Source organism: Haliaeetus albicilla, chromosome 20 (assembly GCF_947461875.1).
Source record: "Haliaeetus albicilla chromosome 20, bHalAlb1.1, whole genome shotgun sequence".
NCBI classification, from domain to species: domain Eukaryota; kingdom Metazoa; phylum Chordata; class Aves; order Accipitriformes; family Accipitridae; genus Haliaeetus; species Haliaeetus albicilla.
The window spans coordinates 24,610,264-24,630,965 of NC_091502.1; the positions used below are offsets into that span (position 1 = coordinate 24,610,264).

General features: G+C 45.9%; 1 protein-coding gene across 4 annotated transcripts in view; it reads right to left on the reverse strand.

The window, feature by feature from the left end:
* MYO7A (myosin VIIA) overlaps window positions 1–20,702 on the reverse strand; it is a 102,324-nt gene that overhangs the window by 36,265 nt on the left and 45,357 nt on the right. For 2 of the 4 annotated variants that reach the window (XM_069808576.1, XM_069808577.1), the window contains exons 6-18: window positions 19,914–20,098; window positions 18,286–18,407; window positions 16,286–16,428; window positions 16,090–16,203; window positions 15,073–15,226; window positions 14,325–14,401; window positions 13,287–13,406; window positions 12,327–12,469; window positions 11,721–11,931; window positions 11,122–11,257; window positions 10,616–10,722; window positions 7,346–7,402; window positions 2,010–2,147 (exon numbers count right to left, since the gene is read on the reverse strand). In XM_069808576.1, the coding sequence (XP_069664677.1) occupies window positions 2,010–2,147; window positions 7,346–7,402; window positions 10,616–10,722; window positions 11,122–11,257; window positions 11,721–11,931; window positions 12,327–12,469; window positions 13,287–13,406; window positions 14,325–14,401; window positions 15,073–15,226; window positions 16,090–16,203; window positions 16,286–16,428; window positions 18,286–18,407; window positions 19,914–20,098 (1,707 nt within the window). The remainder of the gene's footprint in view (window positions 1–2,009; window positions 2,148–7,345; window positions 7,403–10,615; window positions 10,723–11,121; window positions 11,258–11,720; window positions 11,932–12,326; window positions 12,470–13,286; window positions 13,407–14,324; window positions 14,402–15,072; window positions 15,227–16,089; window positions 16,204–16,285; window positions 16,429–18,285; window positions 18,408–19,913; window positions 20,099–20,702) is intronic. The other 2 variants (XM_069808579.1, XM_069808578.1) reach the window with 1 other exon arrangement.

Genomic DNA, 20,702 nt, shown 5'->3' on the forward strand with positions numbered 1-20,702 from the left:
TGACTTTCTTTGCATGTTTTTTTACCTAATTCATCCCATGCATTTCCCTTGACTAACCAGAGCAACAGAGCAATACTCAGAAACAGCAGCGTGGGTTTATGTACAGACCCAGAGAACTCCAGCTAGCATCCTGATGCAAACAATTTTTTTTCCCCCAAAGCACATTTTAGAAGGAAGCAAAAGCTTTAAAATAACATGAAGTAACAAACAGTCAGGACTTTCCACTGACCTTTCACTTCCCACTATCCCATTTCCTATCACTATCAGTACACTTTCCTCCAAAGCCAGGGACAGAAAATGAACTCCCAGAAAACATTGTTTTTGCAGTCACCCTGCACAGCTCTGTTTACCACTACCTGGGATTTTTTTTTCCTTTGTATTATTAAACCAAATACAAAAATAAATTTAGCAAGAAATCACTTTTCATATCATATAGCACTACAGTCCTTATCCACTCATTCCTTTAATCGGGAGATTAATTTCTCTTTGCCCAATTCTTACAAACTTAGAGCTGTTTTTATGTCCCACTGAAAGTTTTGTAGATAAATGGGTTGGACAGAGACTTCTGGCCTAGCGCTTGCAAGAACTGATGAAATACAGACTTGCTGTGCAGGACACAAAATGCCAGACCGAATCGCAGACACATAGGTGTAAAAGCAGCTCAAAGTCAGGGCATTGGAAATAATTTGTTAACATCAGTTCAGGATGTACCTCTATTTCTCAACATCACCCATGCTCTTAAAGGTGGTCTTGTTCAGATCTCAGCTCAGATGATAATCTCGGATCAGACATATTGTGAAATATTAACCCAAAGTGTTCCATTAACATGCTATTAGGTGCCTTTTTATGCTCACTAAAACCAGGATAAGGGCGCAGTAAACTGCTCTGAGAGAGCCACCAAACTTTTGGCTCTGCATCATATTAGGCTCACTGAACAGCAAAAATAAGTTTCAAACAAACACTGCTTGTACATAACAGCTCTGAAATGCAGTATTTTATGCTTTTTTGCACTCAGTTGAGCTTTGCTAACAAACTCTGATTTTAGATAAAGCTCCAGCTCTGGCTAGATTAACCGCTACTGAAGTGCAAAGGCATGGGCAAAATGATTCACAGAAACAAACAGCTGAAATTATTATTAAATAAAGCTCTTCCTCCTCAAGCAGTATCACTATTAAGAGTGGTGAGCAGCTAGCAGTGATTGCTAACAGCACCAGGGTCCAATCCTGAAAGGTGCTGACAGTGGGATCGGGATGTTCAGCACCCGCCTTATTGTCTGCCTTTTGCTGAAAAACTCGGAGTCCCCTCTGTGAGCAGTTTGTGGTCAGGGGGATTTACAGCCATCTCCTTCCCTTTCATTTGCTCCTTAAAGTTTGTCCCTAGAATGTTTGTTGCTTTTGAAGCAAGTCCCTGGGAATCAAAGCACAATAATTCCTCCCACCTTTCTTCTGTGCTATTTCGCCTCTTGTTTCTCTGCTTTTAGAATCGTGCTTTTGCAATTTGTGCAAAAATATAGCAGCTGAAAGGATCAAACGGGGTGAAAATGAGTGAGACCCCTTGGGAGCAAAGATTTTGTAGAAAACACCCATGGGAAGGGGAATCACTTCTAGAAAACATTGAACCCTGCCATAGGACTAAACCCAGGGCCCTACAGCTCAGCCTAAATCTCTGGTAGGGAGGTGCCTACCCCCGGTGGAAATTCAGAGGCATTTCCTATAGGAGAAAGGGCTGCAGGGTGAATTCCTCGAGGTCATCCTTGGGAAGAAAGGCAGGGCCAGGATCTCCCCTCTGCAAAAAGTTTTGGGGTGCTGTCGGATCGCAAAGCAAGTGCCTGATTTTGCCAACCCTTTGGTGACTCCCTTGCTTGCTGAACAGGCTGTGGGTTGGTTTTCGAAGCACCCAGGGTCAATCCTGATTCCGCTGACGCCTGAAGGAGTTTTGCCGTAAGCTCCAGGGCAGAGCGACTGGCGGTCCTGTACGAAAAGCATCCAGGAGAGAAAAGCAGGACTTACCATGGGCTTCTTGTACTCATTGGGCTTGATGCAGCGGACAAAAAAAGGCTGGCACACGCTGAGAGTCCTCATCAACAGCTCCAGGGACCGCTTGAACTGGCTGCTGAGCGTCGGCGAGCGCTTCCTCGTCTCCGCTCCCTGCAAAACCGCAGCGGAGCGGGCTCAGGAAATGAAAGGATAACAGCGCTTTTCCCCTCCGGCCGTGTCCCCGGGAACCTCCGGCGGGAGCCGGGGCTGGAAGGGGGAGCAGGGCCAGAGGTGGTTGAGTGTTGCAGCAGGAGATAGCCGGAGAGCTTGCAATAGCCAGACTCTGGCAACCTGCTCCATACGCCTCTACCCAGGGAGGAAAAGTGCCATAATTTAATTTCTCCTGCTCAAACCTCCCTGCGTGACTGGCAATCCCATCTGCCCTATGCAGAGCTGCAAGGAAGATCTGCCGATGGGAGCAAACAGCCCCGTCTGGGCCATCAAAAATCTCTGTATTGCAGCTTGGCGTGATGCATCTGCCCAGGGATGCTCCTCAGAAACGGCTTGGGCTTCCCTGTCCCCATGCATGGCAGCATGGTCATGCCAACCCCTCTGTCGTGGTTCCTCATGTCACGCTGAGCCCCTCCTGCTCCCTGGGGTGTAGGACTAGAGACCCATGTAAGGTAAAAAACAAGCCAGGGACACTTTTGCTGCCAGGTGACTCTGCAACAGCTCCACAAACTTCTGGTAAGGTCTATATTCCTCAGCTGGTACTACAGGGAAGATTCAAGTTGTGTTTGGAAAAGAATATTAACTAGACTAAATGAAGCGGGTATTCAGGGTGAACTAGGATGATTTTGAGTATTTAGCTTGGTTTAGCTCCTTCAGTTACGTTAATAATCCAATCTCCATTTTGGGGCAAGTGTTTCTAAAGCAGAATGAAGATGTTTCCCTTAACAGCCCCTTCTCCCTGCCCTGGGTGGACCTTGTTAAACCACCTCCACACTAAATGAAGCCCCAGGCTCATTTTATGTGTCTGTTACTATTACCTGAGGTCATTACACACCAGTCACAGCGGTGCTGTGTGTCTCGTAGGATCTGGTGTTCAGGGAGCCTTTGTGGGGCAGCAAGTACTGCTGGTGGGTTGGAGGAAGAGTTGGGCACCAGGATGCAACTCCCTCCAAATAAAAAACAGGGCAAACTGTGACATGACTAGTGACACAACCTGGTGGCTAGGGATTTCCCAAAGGGAAGATTTCAATGGGATTTTAATGCATTTTTCCTCCAAACCTGCTCTTCTTTGCAGGTGGTCAAGCCATCTGTGGAGTCACAAAGTCCCTATTTGCCTTGCTGCTACGTTTTGCAAGGTGCTGAGTTTTATTTCTACTTTTGCTGAAACCTTTTTGTGCGCTTCATCATATACCACTAATAAGCTGTCAGATAACATTCCCACTCCCCAAAACTGAGGATTTTCATAGAGTCACAGAATAGTTTGTGTTGGAAGGGACTATAAATATCATCATCCCTGCCATGGGCAGGGAATTTGCACAGCTCAGGTTGGATATGATGTTGAGACAAACCCAATCAACGCAAACACAAAGTCATCATGGAATTCCAACAAGAGAAAACCCAGGTCATGCACACACCAGAAAAACCTGGCCTTGTCGAGAAGAGCATGGGGGGCTATCGGTGATCTCTCCCAGCAAAATCCTCCCCAAAGGACAAACTGTTAACAAATCTAGATTAATTAATGGATGCAGCTTCTACCTGCAGAGCACTGTAGAGTCTGGTGCTCACATTCTGTCATAGATTTGATGAAGAATAGGCTGTTTCAGCAAGAATCCTGGTTTGGATAGCTTTGATTAATGTTTTCTTATCACTTTGCTAATTATGTGCAAGGGGTCACCTCTGTGAAACGTGAAAGGATAGCCACAGGGGTTAGAAGCAGCAACAGACGCAGGAGCAGGGCTGGAAGTTGGAAGCAACTGCAAGTTAGGCAGGTTTGTCAATTTGGGCTTGGCTGGGAGAGGTCATTTTTCAGATGTGGTGGTAGGAAGGGTGCAAGACTTTGTACAAGGTTCTACAAGGGAATGCATGAGTGGTTTGCTCCCAGACAGCAAGACCTGCCTCTCTAGGTTGCTGATGCCTTGCATTTCTTACTTGCACGCATCCAGCTCTGGTAAAAAACAGTGGTGTTATCTCCACCCTTACACCTGAGAGCTTTTTGCTGGGAGGGGCTGGTGGGAAAGGGCAGCAGCCAGAAAGCAGCTTGTCTTCCTATCCAAATTGTCAGAGTGGTCTGGGCTCCTCCTGTCAAGACTGCACCATCCCACCCGTTCGCATGTTTCCTGGGCCTGATGTTTGTGCACAACGGTGGGCACCAGCCACACGGGCACTAACCAGGTCCTCAGCTACACAACGAAACCTCCGGCGAGGGATTTGCATCAACCTCTTCTTGCAGGGACAGGGTGACACCACTGAGGTCACGGTGATTCCTATTCCTCCTGCCTCACCTCAACACCAGTGTGGAGAGAATCACACCCCTTACTCCAACAAAAAAAAGAGTGGAGCAGCCTGCCAACACACTCTAGTGAGGCACTGAAAATACAGGTTTTACTGCAGAGGAGAAGCATTTTTTTAGCTCAGAACAGACCCAGTCCCCGTAGCCTGAAGCAGAAAAAGCTGAACACATTCTTCTTTTCCCCTGGCCAGACATGTCTTATCTTTCAAACTCTGAGACTGTAGCATCTTTGGGACACAGACTATCTCTTCACTGGTGTCCATACAGAGTCTAGCACAGAGGAGGACGTGACCTGTGTGTCATGGGGAAGGATGAGCAGGATTCACATGTGCTGTAGCCCAGATTGGGGCACTGAGTGATCACTCAGCCTGTGTTCAGCATCAAAGGAAAAAAAGCAGAAGAGAAAAATAAGAAAAATAAGAGAATTACATGATTTACAGAGAAGCACCATCTCAGAAGAGAAGTTCAGAAAGATGTGCAGACCAGCATGACGTTCAGACATGTTTCAATGCCACTTCTTTCTGCCATCTCAGGCCAGCCTGAACTTCAGAGGTGCAGACACAATCGTGGCTGTTTGCAGTAGCGTAAAAACAAAAGTCAAGGCAGAATATCATCAGTAGGACAAAAGAGGACATTCCTCCAGCACAGGGTGTCTGAGATCCCCAGCGGCACAGCTGGAGCATTAGGCCATTTCCCAGCATCTTTGTGAAGCTGTAAAATCTCTAGGGACCTACTCAGACTCCTTTGTTGGGTGTCTTGGACACATTTAGGTACCTATCATGTGTCCAGGGCTGAGAAAGCAATAACCAGTTCAGCCTATCTGCACTCTGTGGGATCCTTTCAGCCTACATTAAGTAGGATGGTCTTATACAGATCCAGAGTTCCAGCTAGGGCAATCACCAGGCTTCTTTCTTTGTAACTTTCAAACCAAGAAAACAGAAGCAAAGAGAAAGCCAAGTACGAGGAGAAATGTCACTGAGCCAGAAATGGTAGGAGTTACTTCTGCTATACCTCTGCACCTTCTCCTCCCACTTCAAGGAGAAGACTGCCCAGTGCACCAGGATCGTAGTGCTCAGCACTAGGTCTACCGGGGAGATGGTGACCTGCTTCAGTGGAAATGCAGAAAGATGAATTACTTAAGGTGAGTTAGGGAAGGAGAGAGAAGCATGTGCCAGCAGCAATACTTTGGGGAAAGGTTCTGGACAAAGGACCGTCCTCCCATCTCTTTAGGATGAGAAGGTCACTAAACATGACATGCCGTTTATCAGCCTTTTTTCTGAAGTGTGAGAAAAATGATGTTTGTTATTTTGTTATACAAAATGTCACTGGGGTGGCTTCAGGTGACCACTCAAAGTTGAGGCCCCCTCACAGCAGGTTCTGCAGTGGCATATAGTGAAGAGACAGTCTCTCTCCTAAAGGCTATGCAGTCTGGAAAGTGCCATCAGATGCAAAGTTGACACGGGCCACGTAACGGTGCTGAGTATCACTATTTTGATCTAACCCCGCATTTTATAAAACTTACTGATGTTGATATATTTGCAAAATCTTTTTTTTGTTTGGCTTTTCCACCCTTGCCTCATTGCCTAACAAATACAATAATTATTATTCATTAGAAAACCTACAAAACGTGAGGCTATATTATAAGAACTGTGACAACAGAAAAATTTAAAAAAATCATCAGTGTTATGTCTCCCATTTCCCTGTATCTCCTGTTGTTGTCTTCAGACAAAAAGGATGGCCTGGGTATTTCTGACAGATTTTGCACATTTCTCTCCTGGACTTAATCTCACCATACCCTAACTCCGTAAGGATTATTTTTTTTTGGTATGTGGCATCAGTACAATGCTAGAGCAGCGCCCAATGACACCTTGTAATCCAAACAGTTTGCAATCATGATACGGAGGGGAAGGATTCCAGCTCTGGAATGAATGACTTTGGGTCATTTTGGGTCACATCCCCCTCATTGGAATTCCAAGTCCAAACATTCAAGACACTGCAGAGGTAAGAAGGGTTGAAATCTAGCCCCATGCAAGGATCTGAATGTTGAAAGTCAGGTCTATCATCTCCAGCATAATCCTCTGGCTATTGAAAGATTGTCATGGAAATGTGAGCAGGGTCACAAAGCTAACATCACAAAATCTTTACCACGCAGTATACTACCCTATGACCAAATATCTAGCAAGAAAGGTTTGGGAAGCTATCAGAACCAGTCAGGAGATGAGATGCAACAGAAAAGACCTAAAAAAGGTGCCAAAAGCCTGTTTCAATGATCATGGCAAAATTCAATATTAACCATGTCTTTGAAGGCTTGGATTTGAGCTCTCCCCTGAGCAAGAATTAACCCTGCTCTGAGAACGATGGCATTCTAAGCAACTCAGAAATGCAATCCAGGAGTCTCTCTTCACACACGAACTGTCAGCTTCCTGCCCCAAAAAGGGCAAAACAGGGCCATATTTGCAGTTACATGGAGGAATAATGTTCCACCAAACCAGCGTTGGCACCATGATAAACAACAGCCAAATCCCACAAATGATCCAGCTGAAGTTAATTAAAGTTATTAAAATATCAGAAAAAATCCTCAAAACTTTGGCTCGGGCTGGTTCTGATTTTATCCAAACCAAATTCTCATCATTAAAAAACTCTTCCGAGTTGAATCCTAGAAATAAATGACACAGTCGCACACCTGTATCTATTCAACAAGCCATAAAAATGCTCTCCGTCACATCGGTCACTTGAAATAGATCCTCTATAGATAGTGCAGGAGGAGGAATAAACTGACAAGAGCAAAGCACAATCCTTGCCAAGGAGCGATGAATATACAACAGAGGAACTCATGTATTCAATTTACCTTTGGTGTGGGTGTGGGCGACTGGCCAAATGTGCTGGATGCATAGCCACAGAGAAACTACATGAAGCATAGGTGAAAAAAAAAACACAAAACAGAGACAGAGAAGAGCAAATAGTGAAAAGAAGGAATAACCAAAATGGGAGCCTGACATTGTTAGTCTTGGAAGTCCAGCTGTTAAAATATCTCTGAATAAAATGCATTAATTCTTAGATTTTTGTCTGTCCCCCTCCTGGCTTTTCCCCTTCATCTCCACGTTCACATCCCTGAAGCTGAGGGAACTGCCACTGTCCAATGCTTGCCTCTTGGAAACAACTCTTCTGCATCTTCTAACCTCACAATTATCCACCCAGTTTCAGCCATCTCCACTCCTCTCCCTCACAGACCGTTGCTCTCCTGTGATCAGTGCTCTCAATAGACAGCGGATGGGAAGATGCAAGCGAAAAGCAAATTTTCACAAAACTTCAAAAGAAATCCCTCCCTTCCTCCCCAATTTTAATCCAACTTATCAGACAGTTTCTATGGAATTTAAATTTTTGCCAAGGGCAAAGCCCCCAAATCTGCTATTTGTTTCTCTTTCCCTTCAGCTATTTCCACCCCCACTGCTCCTTCTACCTGTTACTCAAGCAAGCAGTGCTGTCAGACTGTGCTGGCTAATTCCTCAGAGAAACAGTGTATAATTCCCACTGAACCCATCATTTCACCTGGCACCACTCAAAGAAACATTCTGATTCTGCCAACACATGCAGATCGACCTCCTCCACGACAGGCATGCAAAAATCAGGCTGGACAGCCCCATGTACTCCAGCAATACCTAGTTCACCACCCAGGTTTCTTTGTGCACAAATATTAGGTCTTTCAGGGATCAAACAGTTACTACGATATTCAAATATACACTCTTGACTAGTTTTCATACTTCTCTGATTTGTGGCTTTCTTAAGTTCCAGGCATATAAGGATCTCATTTGAAAGACTGAATGTAAAGCAGATATGGATTTGCTTTTCGCTGACTCACAAAATCCTACAAACGCATCGATAAGCTCCTGAGGACCAAAGGTTGGAAGCTGTTGACCAAAATGCTTCATTATTTGATTTAGCCCTTAGCAGAGCAGCCACTTGTCTGTTTTTAAGGGAAGATGTTAGATTTGATTGACCTGGCCTGGGCGTCTCTGGAAGGTTTCTCCATGGATTGCCTCACTGATGCTCGGGGAAGGTGCACACACTTCCAAGAAGAGCCTTTGCCCCAGCTCTTTGCTGCATGTAGTCAACACCTATGACCCATGCTCACCTACTTCTTCTTTTGGGGAATATATTTTAAGAAAGGGGCTGCAAACATTATTGACTTTTGGTGGAAAGCAACGGCAAAATCATCTCAGCCCCATGACGGATCCTGCTTGTCTGAGCAGGTTTTTTTGTACGGTGTTTAGGGGATTTGTGGTCTCCCCGTTCACACTAACATTGTGCATGATTAGGGGAGCTGGTACACAATGGTTGCTCCTCTTCCAGTTCCATGCCAGTCAGGTTACAAGTCTCTCATTCAAAAGAGAAAAGCAGAGATCATTAAAGTATCAAAGCACAGGGACCACCACTCAGGACAGATTCTGAAGGTGTTTAATGGAACCATAAAAGAAAAGGTTTATTTAAAAAAAAAGTGCTCTGATGCTTTAAAAGGTCTCAGTTCTCAGGTCCTAGACAATGCCCAGGTGAAAATCTCATTTTTGCTGTCAGATACTTTCAGCATCTTTTAAAGATGCTTGGTAGGTATCCCTGTGGAGAAGTCTGCATGGCTGTGTAAACCTGAGAGCTCCAGCTCATCGATTCCCCAGAGTGCATCTCTGCTCTGCTCAACTAAGCAAGAAATCATTTCCAAGGTGAACCACAAAGCTTGCAGTGAAAATACAAAGCAGTGAGGAACAAGCAATAAAAAGCAAAGTAAATGGCAGTACTAATGCTAAGGGAGTTAGTGCCTAGTTCAGCAGGAGAATCCACATCTGGGGATAGCTCTGAACCCACCAGGAGTGTCATGCCAATTGGTAGCTTAATTGGGGCTGATAAACATTATCTTGGTAGCTTAACTGGGGGTGATAAACATTATCTTGTTCCTAATGAAGTCAAAAGGATATTGATTATTCCTTTCAGCAGGAGCAAAACTGAATGGCTAAAGATTATGAACAAAGCTTGGAAACATGTCTGTAGCCTATTTAAAGAAATTTCTTGGGAATTTAAACATTTATTTCCCTTAACAGGCAAAGGAATTCAGCACTTCTATCTGTTCAGCGCTCCTGAAAGTACCTAGGTCCCTTGGACCATCAGTGACATTGGCTGGCATTTGGAAACAGGACCCCAACTTCAGAAAAACTTGGTTACCTTGGAAAAATTTTTCCCCACACCCTCTGCAGTCCAATGGCTTTGCCTAGGGAGACTGGGGGATTTGGCCATAGCGATCTATCTGTGTAGACTTTCAGGTTCTGCAAGGCTGATGTTTTAAAACAGTTTCTACTTTAATTTTGGGAGCAGGGCTGATGATGTCTTAATAGGGAGAAGTAGATGTTTGACTTACTCAAGAAAATGTCATATATTTGTGTTATTAATGGTGAAATAGTCACTAATCTCAGCATTTAAGCTGGTATCTTAGTAATAAATGCTCAAATGAGGTGGGAAGAGTTAAAGCAATAACTGTGCCTTTCTCCAGAGCTTCAGCACACATGGTCTTCTCCTGCACTGAGCATGGAGTAAGCACATACCCTCCTGAAGGGCTGGGATGTAAAAAGGGGAGCTTTAAACTTCAGCTTTCATACCTGGTGTCCCCTCTCTCTACTGTCATAACAGTAAAACATGACTGTTGGCTGGTCCTTCCCAGTCCTGCTGTGGTGCTTAAGGGCCAGCCAGATTGTCCATTCATTCTGCTCTGGTCTACAAGTATTTGATTTTCATTTCTCACTCTATTATACGCAGATCTGGACTAGTCAGTTGAAAGGGCTAGCTCTTTCTCTCTCCAATTTCTACAATCACAAACCTTATTTTTCCCATTCCTACACAATTAGGAGAGGAGCAATCACAGCACAAAATAATATTTGACAAACTGAATGCAGTGAACTGGGGGTGCAAGTGTGGATGTACCCATGACCGTGCATTAACACTTCCTGATGGTTGGCTCACACTAACAGGTTTGAAACACCCCAAACAGCATCAGAGCAACATCACTCTTTGCAAATCTTCTGCCCCTTCCAGGAACACCCCCCCATGAATGAAGGTCTTCTCTCGCCTGCATTACCATTGCCACATCTGCTTGGAAGATCTGCTTGATGAATTTGTTTTTTGAGGAATGCACCAGCTGAATGATATCTCCGTGCAGCGTGTCCCTGTTTTTCTCCAAGAAACCTGGAGGAACAATGGGACAACACATAAACAGATGACACAATGCAACATGGCCAGGATGTGCCCTGCAACCTGGGTTGCTGGGCTACTGGCTGGTCTTGGGGAGGTAATGGGGGTAATGACTGGGCAGAGAAAGGGGGACCAAGAGAAGGAAGAAGAGTCACATCTTGATCAAAGATTCATGTGATGCAAACCGCTGCAAGTCTGTCATGGGCGTGCAGGAACGAAACAGCACCAAACTGCACCTCATGGGCACCACTGAAGGGCCAAGCCATTGCAGCCAGAAAAGGAGTATACTGACACTACTGTGGGCTGCCCTCTTGCTCTGCTCCAATGCATCAGCAGCTCACGTTCCCCCAAGCATCCCCTCACACCTGCAGTGCCCCAGGAGCTGCCCCATACCTTTTGTTTCGTAGTAAACAATTCCAGCAAAGTGGTTAATGCCAAACTGGGTTTCGTAGTTATTCTTCGGAGGAATATAGTTGGTGTTAAGCTTGTGCTGGGAGTTCAGCTTGTGTAACATGGTGGCATCTGTACCCTGTGCATGCAGGAAAAAAATCTGACATTTAACCAGGGTTTGTCCTGCTAAGATAATTTTCCAATCAATAGTGCTTTTCTTTTTTGTCTCAGGTGACAATGTGTATTTATTTTGAGAAGAGATATGTTGGAGGGGATACCTCAAGTGCAGAAATTTAAGAAATGGATTAAATATCACTGGTATGTTGTGCTATATTCAAGATTGTGCTTCAAATGGAGTATATTTAACATCATTTTCTCTTAAACTTTGTCATATTCTTCCATCAGAAATACTAACTTGTTTTAAGCATGGTTGTGTACTCATGGAAGAAAATGAGACAGATCAATAAAAAACTATGAATAGTCAACCTACCAATGAATGTGTGTTTGGGGCTGATCAGACCCCTCATAAGGTGCCAGCATGCAAGTGCAAAGGGGGTAAAACCAGAAGAGTCGCTGGCAGTAGGGCTGAGCCCAAAACACACCTTGGGGAACTTGCTCTCCTCATCAATGAGGGAGATGATGTTCATGGGCTTGATGGCAATCATGTCCAAGGCATCCTGGTTATCAGTGAACTCGATGTGCTGCCAGTTGATGTTCTCCAGGTTGTACTCCTCCTGCTCTAGCTTGAAGACGTGGCGCACAAAGAACTGTTGCAGGTTTTCATTTGCAAAGTTAATGCAAAGCTGCTCAAAACTGTGAAGGGAAAGTCAAGGAAAGGCCACTTTAGATCCACCATAGTCTATCTTTCTCCATCTCTCTCCACGCCTGAATCAATACTCTCAGACCACATCAACCACTCAGTAAGGTTGGCGTTGGCTAAGAATTTCCTTATCAGTTCAGATAACCAGTTTTTCTCCCCCAAAACAATCAATGTTATAGCCATTATACATGTGTAGCCTAAACCAATCAGTTTAGGAAATACATTGTCTACTGCAACAAAAGTGGTTAGCTCTGATAATCTCATACAGAAAAAGGCTTGGCCCAGCCCAGTCCTGTTCATCTCAGGAGAGGTGAAAGGATGGCAAGACCTTGAGCTTGGGGTGGTGAAGGAGTGTTAAGACCTGGTTCTCCTTTTGCAGGCTCCATACCTGTTCACAGTGAAGTTCTCAAAGCCAAAGATGTCAAGGAGGCCGATGGATCTCCTGACACTTTTGAGTTCCTGGGAAGGAGGTCTGTAAATTGCAGCATTGATCTTCTCCACGATCCACACAAAAAGTCGCCCATAAATTCCCTGAAATATGCCAAAGATGGAGGACACTGAGACAGGTTAGCATTTCGCCCTGCTAGTCAGTGGCACCACTTCACTTGTGATGGCACAGGCTTTCCTAAAGCAGGGCCAGCAACTGGACAGTCCTGGAGGACACGCTCACCAACATTTATGCCAGACTCTTGGTATGGTTTAAAGCTTCAAGAGCTGTTATATAGATCAAGGAAAACAGACCTGAAAGCCTAGATAAAAGACAACTGAAAGCAAAATCCCAAATTTGGATAGTCCTAAATTTTGGATCTATGGGCTTTCTGTAAACCAGTGATGTACACCCACCTCATCAACCTTCATCACCCCAAAGCCTCAGGTGATGCTCTGATGGCTGCTGAACTGCTCTATCCTTATTCCTGTGACGTTCAGCTTTATTTACTGCTGCAGACATGCCCAAATCCTGAAATTCAGGTGTGGGTGTTACAGGTGTTGATGGAGCTACCCTGATTTATAGCAGCTGAGGATCTAACCCTGGGGCTCAAGCTGGGATGCTTTCCTGAAGTTGAGGTGAAGTCATTTCAGAATGCCGGCTCTTTCCATAGGTCACCTTTGAGTACAGGCAGTCTCAAGTCCAGATTGTAAATCCACTGAAGACCAGGCTATCTAGACTCCTTCCATCTCAATTCTTTGTGCATACCACTGATAACATAGTTTCAAGGCCATCTGCCGATCTGAGCTCACACGGGCACAAAGCAAGACGCTTTTCCTGTGCAGTGGATGCTCTAGTCTCAAAAGCGGCAGATTTCTCCAGTTTATCAACAACAGCAGAAGAGAATGCCCTAAGACTTACCTTTACAAAAGCATCCCTCACATCCAGCGCTTGTTCCATGCTGAGAGGGGTTGAGACAGTCTCACCCCTGGTGATTATAGTCCGGCTGGTAAGGCAGTTCATCACATCCTGAGGGTCAACCTGGCAAGGACACCACCAAACACAGCTGCTGACTTTATAACACAAGGTCTCCTTCCAATGGCCGGGGCTACCAGCCTGAACGTGCGTGGCCAGAGAGGAACAGAGCAGCCCTCCGTGACTGCAGGTAAGTGACTTTTCTTAGCTGTACAGGGCAAATATCTCAAATTATGTCACAGGCATTTTCAGAGAGAATAATTAACACTTTTATACGCTGTTTTACTAAGGAAAGTGTTCTTGTGACTTAGTGTGAGATGCTAAGGAGGTGTGGGGAGAGAAGTTGAAAAAGCAAAGCCTGCAAAGCTGTATCCTACCAGCATGAATGTAGCTTTGCATCCCCTTGACCCCTTTTCATACTTCTGAGATCAAGCCAGGGAAATGTCCACGTCCTAAAGTACATGAAAACAGCCTGCAGACAGCTGTGGATCATAGTCTGGGTCTAGCGGTACCTATGGAGATGAGAGGGGGTCCCTGAGGAGCCCTGTTACCTGCTGGGGAGGTCACTGAGGAATGCTCCAGCCACTGGATGGATGGTTTGGGTGAGGGTCATCTCACCTCACTTCAGAAACACAGTGTAAGTGACATCTCTGTCTCAGCTGCTGTAATGAACTCTCTTTACATCAATGAGGGAAACACTCTATTTTAGGGACTGAACTATTTTGGATGTCCTTTTTTAGGATGATGTGCCACCAAAGCATCTGTTTGTCTCCGCTGACATGAAGAGGAGCTCAGATACCCAGCTCAGATGGAGACATCCACCTTCACGCTGCCAGTGCAGGGCAAATTATGGCTCACCCAGGCATGTCCAGCCTCCTAGAGCTGGTGGTGCAAGGAGAGCCCGGCTCAGATGAAGCTTTGCCACAATACAGGGAATATGGGAAGAAGCCAGAAGGGGGACAGCAGCACCGCAGAGCCACTGACCTCCAGCAACGATGCTGCAGTGATTAGCGACGCTGACTGAACAACCTCGCAGGCATCCAGGTTGTCATAGGTCCGAGCTGGGGAAAGAAAGGGAGAGGGAAAGCTGTCAGTGAGGGACGTGGCTCTGCAAAAGGTGGAGGGAGGTGAGGGAAAGGGTCTTTTGCCACTGCCTCCGTGTGACGGCCAGGCAAAATGTGGCCATCAGAAGGGAGAGAAAAGTTCATGCAGGTGCTGGAGTCCTGCTGCTGGCTGCAAAGGACCTGTACTCTGCTCTGCCAGCTGCCCTAAATGACTAATGGGGTAAAAATATTTCTAGCATGTAAGTGCTTTAGGCTTCTGTCTTCCAAAGAGGCTTTTTAAATCACCTTGTCATTTCTGACAGCAGGGTGGTTTGGTACCTTTACAAAGGCATATCTAATCACACGGGTGCTTGTTAAACACTCCATTAGTCTCTCCCTGCAAAACCTGAGTCTACTGAATGGCCTGCGGCCATGTTCAGCCTCCCTACATTCAGAAAAGGTGGATGTCATTGAGCATACTGGAGTCTGGCAACCCTGCAGCATGGGCAGGTGGACTTATTCCTCTTTTCTTGTCCTTAAAAAACCACAATAAGCACCTGAGTCTCTGGCATGGCACCACGGCAGGTGGTCTGGATACAACTCTCCATCCCTAAGCTTGGCTGCCTCTCACCATGCAGAATAAAGAGTAGAAGTGCGCTTCACCACGTCCCTGTATTTTGTCCTTTTACCTTCGTACTGCAGGTTCCCCATATGCAGGATGGCAGCCAGCAGCTTGGAGATCTCCCAGTTCTCTGTGTCGGTGAACATTAGGACCTTCATTGCAGAGCGGATATTGGCGTACTCCTTGCTATCATCTCTGCCATCGCAGGTTGTGCAGTTACCCTGGGGAGGCGAAGAGGTTGCATGGTGCATGGGGTAAACCAGAGAGCATCTGGGTGTAACCCTAAGCTATCCAGGGCTTCCACCTAAATCAGCAGACATTTCGTTTAAGGGATGAATAAGCAGAAGATGATGCTGAACCTGCGGATCTGGACCTGCCTTTTGGTGTATACTGTGATTCGGTGCTCAGCTTTGTGACCTGCACTTACCCTGCTGTCCCCAACTACCCTGTGTCTGTCTGCAATCAGCAGAGGAGAAAAAGCTCCCTGACATGGGGATACAGGGTGAGAAGGAAACATGCTGGAGGTTCCCACCGATCCAGCCAGAAAGCTGGGTGCCAGCCTTCCTGATGATGGGCCAGTCTTAATTCTTAACCTGCTTCTACCAGCTCCTCTGGATTGCAACACTGGTATATAAGGAGTGAGGCTGGATGTTGCTGGATCTGCCAGAAATGTGGAGCAGAGACAGCTCAGCACCATATGCTGCTGAGAATGCACCATCCAGCCATGCATGCCTCCTCGTCCATCACTGCTGCAAGAGCATTGGGTTGTATTTAAACACCCTGGTTATTTCCAAACAAGGGGCCTGGGCACCAAGCACCAAAACCATCCAAGTGTATGTCCTGCTCCACAGGAAGAGTGGAAATAACCTGTCTTATACACAGGGGTTCAGATTTTCCACTAAGACTGTGAGGCTTGTGGTGGTGGGACAAAGAAGTCCCACAAACCCTGTGGCTAAGACTCAGGAAGGTCACAACCAGCAAAGCAGCTCTTGGCTGTGGAGGAAGCACCTCTCACTTCTCTCTCCCTTGCTAAGAAGCTCTCGCCACATCACCCCACCAAACTTCTGCTTCGCTGCGCTCTCACCATCGCAAGGTAGTTGTAGTCTGTGGCTTTCCCAAGACCCAGCTTCTTCTTCTGCTCCATTGTCATTCCTCTCAGCATGCAGTAAAACACGTGGTAATTCCTCTCGTCCTGGGCCTGCAGTAGAAAAGCAAGCGTCAGCTCTGCGAGGAGACCACCACCGCAAAGGTCAACTGACCTTGCAGGTGTATCGCCTTACCTGCCTGCAGACCCGGGACTTCTCCAGCAGGTACTGCTCAATTTTTGCCCCCTCGATGGCTCCCCTTTTGTTGAAGTGGATGTCGATGTACTTCCCAAATCGGCTGGAGTTGTCATTACGGATGGTCTTTGCGTTCCCGAAAGCTGCGGGGAAGAATTGCAGTGGGTTAGGGAGGATCATGGATCTGGTCTCGTGGGCAAAATAAATAATTAAAAGAGCCAGGCTGAGAGGGTAAAAAGCAGCCTCAAAGCCTTTTTCTTAAGTTTGGCTGGCTCAATTTCATCTCAGCGTGGGGAAACAGGATATATGGCAGATGGCTGTCCTTGGAAATACAGAGGAGAGCACAGAGAAGGAGACATAGGAAAGGGGTGACCTTATTCAGGAAGAAGGGCGAGGACAGCAGGATTTTGGCAGCAGCCGGTGAAATACCAGAGGGTTGAGCAAGGCTAGCAGGAGGACGCTGCAGCATGTGAGGTGACGCTGGATGGGAAATGACAGAGCTGCTGGTGAGTGATGTGGTGACTGAGAGGGAAAGGAAAGAGCTCATCCTTTAGGGAAATACAGATGGACTAAGCCAACCTCCAGAGGGAGACTTCTCCCTGCAAACAGGCTGTGTGCAGAAGAAGGTACCCATGTCCATCCTCTGCGTGGGTGTGCGTCGCTGGCACGAGCACCCTGGCCAGCACAGCCTGGAATTTTTGCTCCAGAATTGCTGGTGGGTGATGGAGATGCATTTGAACTACAGAGCCTCTCTTCCCCTCAATCCTAGCAGTGATGAAGCGCATGTTCAGAAACACCCCGTGTGCGTGCTGTGCACCACGATGCTTTACATGGCCGGCAGTCGGGCAGCCCTGCGGTGCCCTGAGAGCCTCGTTGCATCTTTATGCCACGGCTGAAGGAAGCTCCAGCAGAGCACAGAGGAGGAAAGCTCAGCCAGTGACTTTCTTGTCTTCTCTGCTAACATTATGCATGGAAAGCAGTTAGGTTATTCACATTTCTGTTGATTCCTAGGCAGCTATTTACCAAGCAAAACACTGCTCTCTGTGAGTAGCAGGGGAGGTAAAAATAATGTTATTCTTTAAAGAAAATGCTATTTTTCTGCATAAGTGAAAAAGGTCCGTCTGGCATCACGTTGGGGCCAGAGGGTCAGATCACCTATTTAATTTACAGACACACAATTAAAATGGCGGGGCTGATCACTGTAACAGCTTGCCAATGAACCTATTAGGGCCACAAGCCGATTCTTGTTAGCTCATTCTGTCTTGAACTGCCTTTATTTCTTTTTCTGCATTCTGCTGCCATTCACTGATCTTGGAAGGAAAAGGTGGGGTTTGCTATTGTGTATTGCCAGCACAAGGTGTTTAGTCTGTGAAGCTCTGGTCAAATTAATCTCATGTTCCACTGAGCCAGCAAAGAATAGGAATAAGATTTTTGCGACTATGGTCAAATAAAACAAAAACTTAGCTGGATGCAGCATTTACAGGATATCAGTGCTCTGCATACAGTCGTAATTCCTGGAAGAGGTGGTGAGATTTTTCAAAAGAGCTTTGTTTGTTTGGTGATCAGCATTTTTAAATCCCAGACTACACAGAGAATTAGGTAAAATTCAGGGTTTTGTTTTGAAATTTTGGGTAAAAAAGTCCTGATTTAAGTGGAAAAACCACATTTTTCAATTTTAAGTGAATAAAACAATTGAAAAAAATTTTCAGGTCAGCTGAAATGTTTCTCTTCCAGCAGTAGTTGCCAAAAATATTAATGGAAAATTTGAAAGCCCAAATCAGAGAATATTAGTCTTGTGAAGAATAAATTCAGATGGAAGGAAACTGAATATTCTGTTTAACAAATGTTTACATCATTGCTTTTGATTTTTTTAAAATTTTGTCACTTTTTGAAACTCAAAATGTAAGTCACTTTTGTTGCATTTGACCATATTTTGCGTGTCCTGAACATGATATTTTTTTTTTGCCAGCAAAAAATGCCTCCATTATCTGAGGCCTCACCTTCCAAAATGGGATTTGCCTCCAGGACCTGTTGCTCAATCCAGGAGTGCTGACCGCTGATCGCTGCCAGGAACTGCAGAATCAGTTTTGTGCTTTCTGTCTTCCCTGCTCCGGATTCACCGCTGCAAAGACAACAGGAACCGAGGTCAGTGAAAGCCCTGCTGCACCCCTGCCAATGTCCCTCTCTCTGTCTCCAAAGGGACTGCTGTCTCTGTGCCTCTTCTTTTAGCACAGGTAGGACGAGGCCACTAAGGATGGGTTTCCAGCATCCCAAGGACTGGTTGTAGGATGAACACATTACCAGACAGCTTCCAGCCAAGATCCAGATTTGCTTTACAGTCCATTTGGCTCAAGCTGTTGCTTGAGTTTGGGTCTCTCCAGCAAATACCATCATTCAATCAGCACTAAGAAGGTCATGAAGCATTTTCAGACAGTGATTTTCCAGGTATGGTCACCAGACCATGAGCCTGTCGTCCAGGCACTAGCTGGTCCCATGGGGCATCTTCATCCCCAGTCTTGAGCTGCCAAAATGCACTAGAAGGCAGAGTGTGAAATACTGCCTTTTAGGGACAGGCACTTTCGCAGGTCCCCTAGGCTTGTCCGACCAAGGGGAAGGTAGGAGAGGAGGAAATCACGGGGCAGGAAGCAAGAGTTACTCCTCAAAGCTTTCTCTCCACTGAAAAATAACCTCCGTTATCTTGCAATGGTACAAGAGGAAGGGATGGGCAGAAATCCCTTGGTGTGAGTCTGTGGCCTGTCTGATACATTGGGTAGCCAATATAAGTGATTGAAATGGACCTTCTTGGTGTTCATTAATCAGCCCTGACCCCATGGCCAAATTGCCTCACTTCTCAGGGTTCGCTGGCCACCGGCACACTGCATTGCGCCTGGCTTTGACTCTCCTCTGTGCCCCATATGATGCTTTTTTAGCCCTGCAGGGGCTAAAAAATCATTACTGCGTGGTCTTTTCAGTCCCACGTATCTGAAATATTGTGCACGGGATGTTCCAGAGTTATGTTTTCGTGCAATGAAACTTAGGGTAGGCATGCCTTGGAAAGAGGTGGTGACCTGAAAGCACAAAGACTGTCTGAGGGTTCAAAACTTGATAGGCTAGTGTTGGAGGGCTGAGGGAACCAAATCTGATTCATATCACTGTTTGGGACAGACACTGGAGTGAACTATACCTATGACTGTGACCAGGCATTTATTGGTGCCCAAAGTTGACCAGTCCAGAGCAGAGCCGTGCAGGGATGCACCAGTTCAGCAGTGTGAACAACCACAGGTCCAGAGATCAAGCTTGTCCTTGGCCTTTCCTTGTGCAGAAATTATAGATCTTTACATCTTTGATGTCTGTAGGAGTACCGAGTTTAAATTTGAAAGAGGAGGTTAAAGATGAATATGAGATCTATTGGTTTGTAGGGTAAATACCAAAGGATCGATAAAGCATCTCTACTAGGAACAGTGATTGCAAACAGAGACTACCTATGCACTAGGAATATGTGGATAGAAGATCTAATAGGTCATTCAGATTTCTGACTCTGTTTGATAAGCTGTTGCCTATCAACAACAACGTAGGTGCTCAGCATCTGTTTTCAGGATATGGCCCATTTGAAAATTCACCAACTCACCTTATAATACAACACTGGTCCTTGTTGTTACGCTGCATGTTGAAGTAGCAGTTGTCAGCAATTGCGAAGATGTGTGGTGGCATCTCGCCAATCTTTTTGTTGGTGTACAGGCGTATCTGCTCAGGTGAGTAGATGGGTAGGAGCTGGTAGGGGTTTACTGCCACCAGTATTGAACCAGTGTACGTCTGGAGGAGAAGCACATGAAGGTTTATGGGGACAGTGAGATGTAGCTGAGAGGCTTTGGCAGCTTCGATGGAGTATGGAGGCCAGAAAAATCAAGGCTTTGCAAAAGCTGGATGAAAGATGATGTTCAAGTCAAAGATGCTTGCAGGGTGGAGCCTGGAGCAAAATTGGAACAAAAGACCCAAACTATCTAAATCAGTTCATACTCAGCCCTGCTCATGAACAGCACGGATTCAAGCCTTAATTCATATTTTGGATGCTCCTCACTTAAGATTCAGAGTTTCAAGTCAAGCTCATATTTGCAAAAAATATCACCAGAGCCAGCACATATCCATACATACCTACTGCATTGCACAAATTATGAGAAACTAGAGATGAAAGAAACTTGAAGACCGTTGCTGTACCTCAAAGCAGGACCAGCTGGATCCAAACCATTCCTGACGGATGTCTAACCTATTTTTATAAATCCACAACAGAGCTGCTAAGCCTCCCTCTGCAATATGTTCTTCTCTACCATTTCTGCCTAACCAAACCTCTCCATGCTGCAGTTTAAACCTTGTCCTGTGCACATGGATATGGCCCATAATGTCCTGACATACCCCTTCT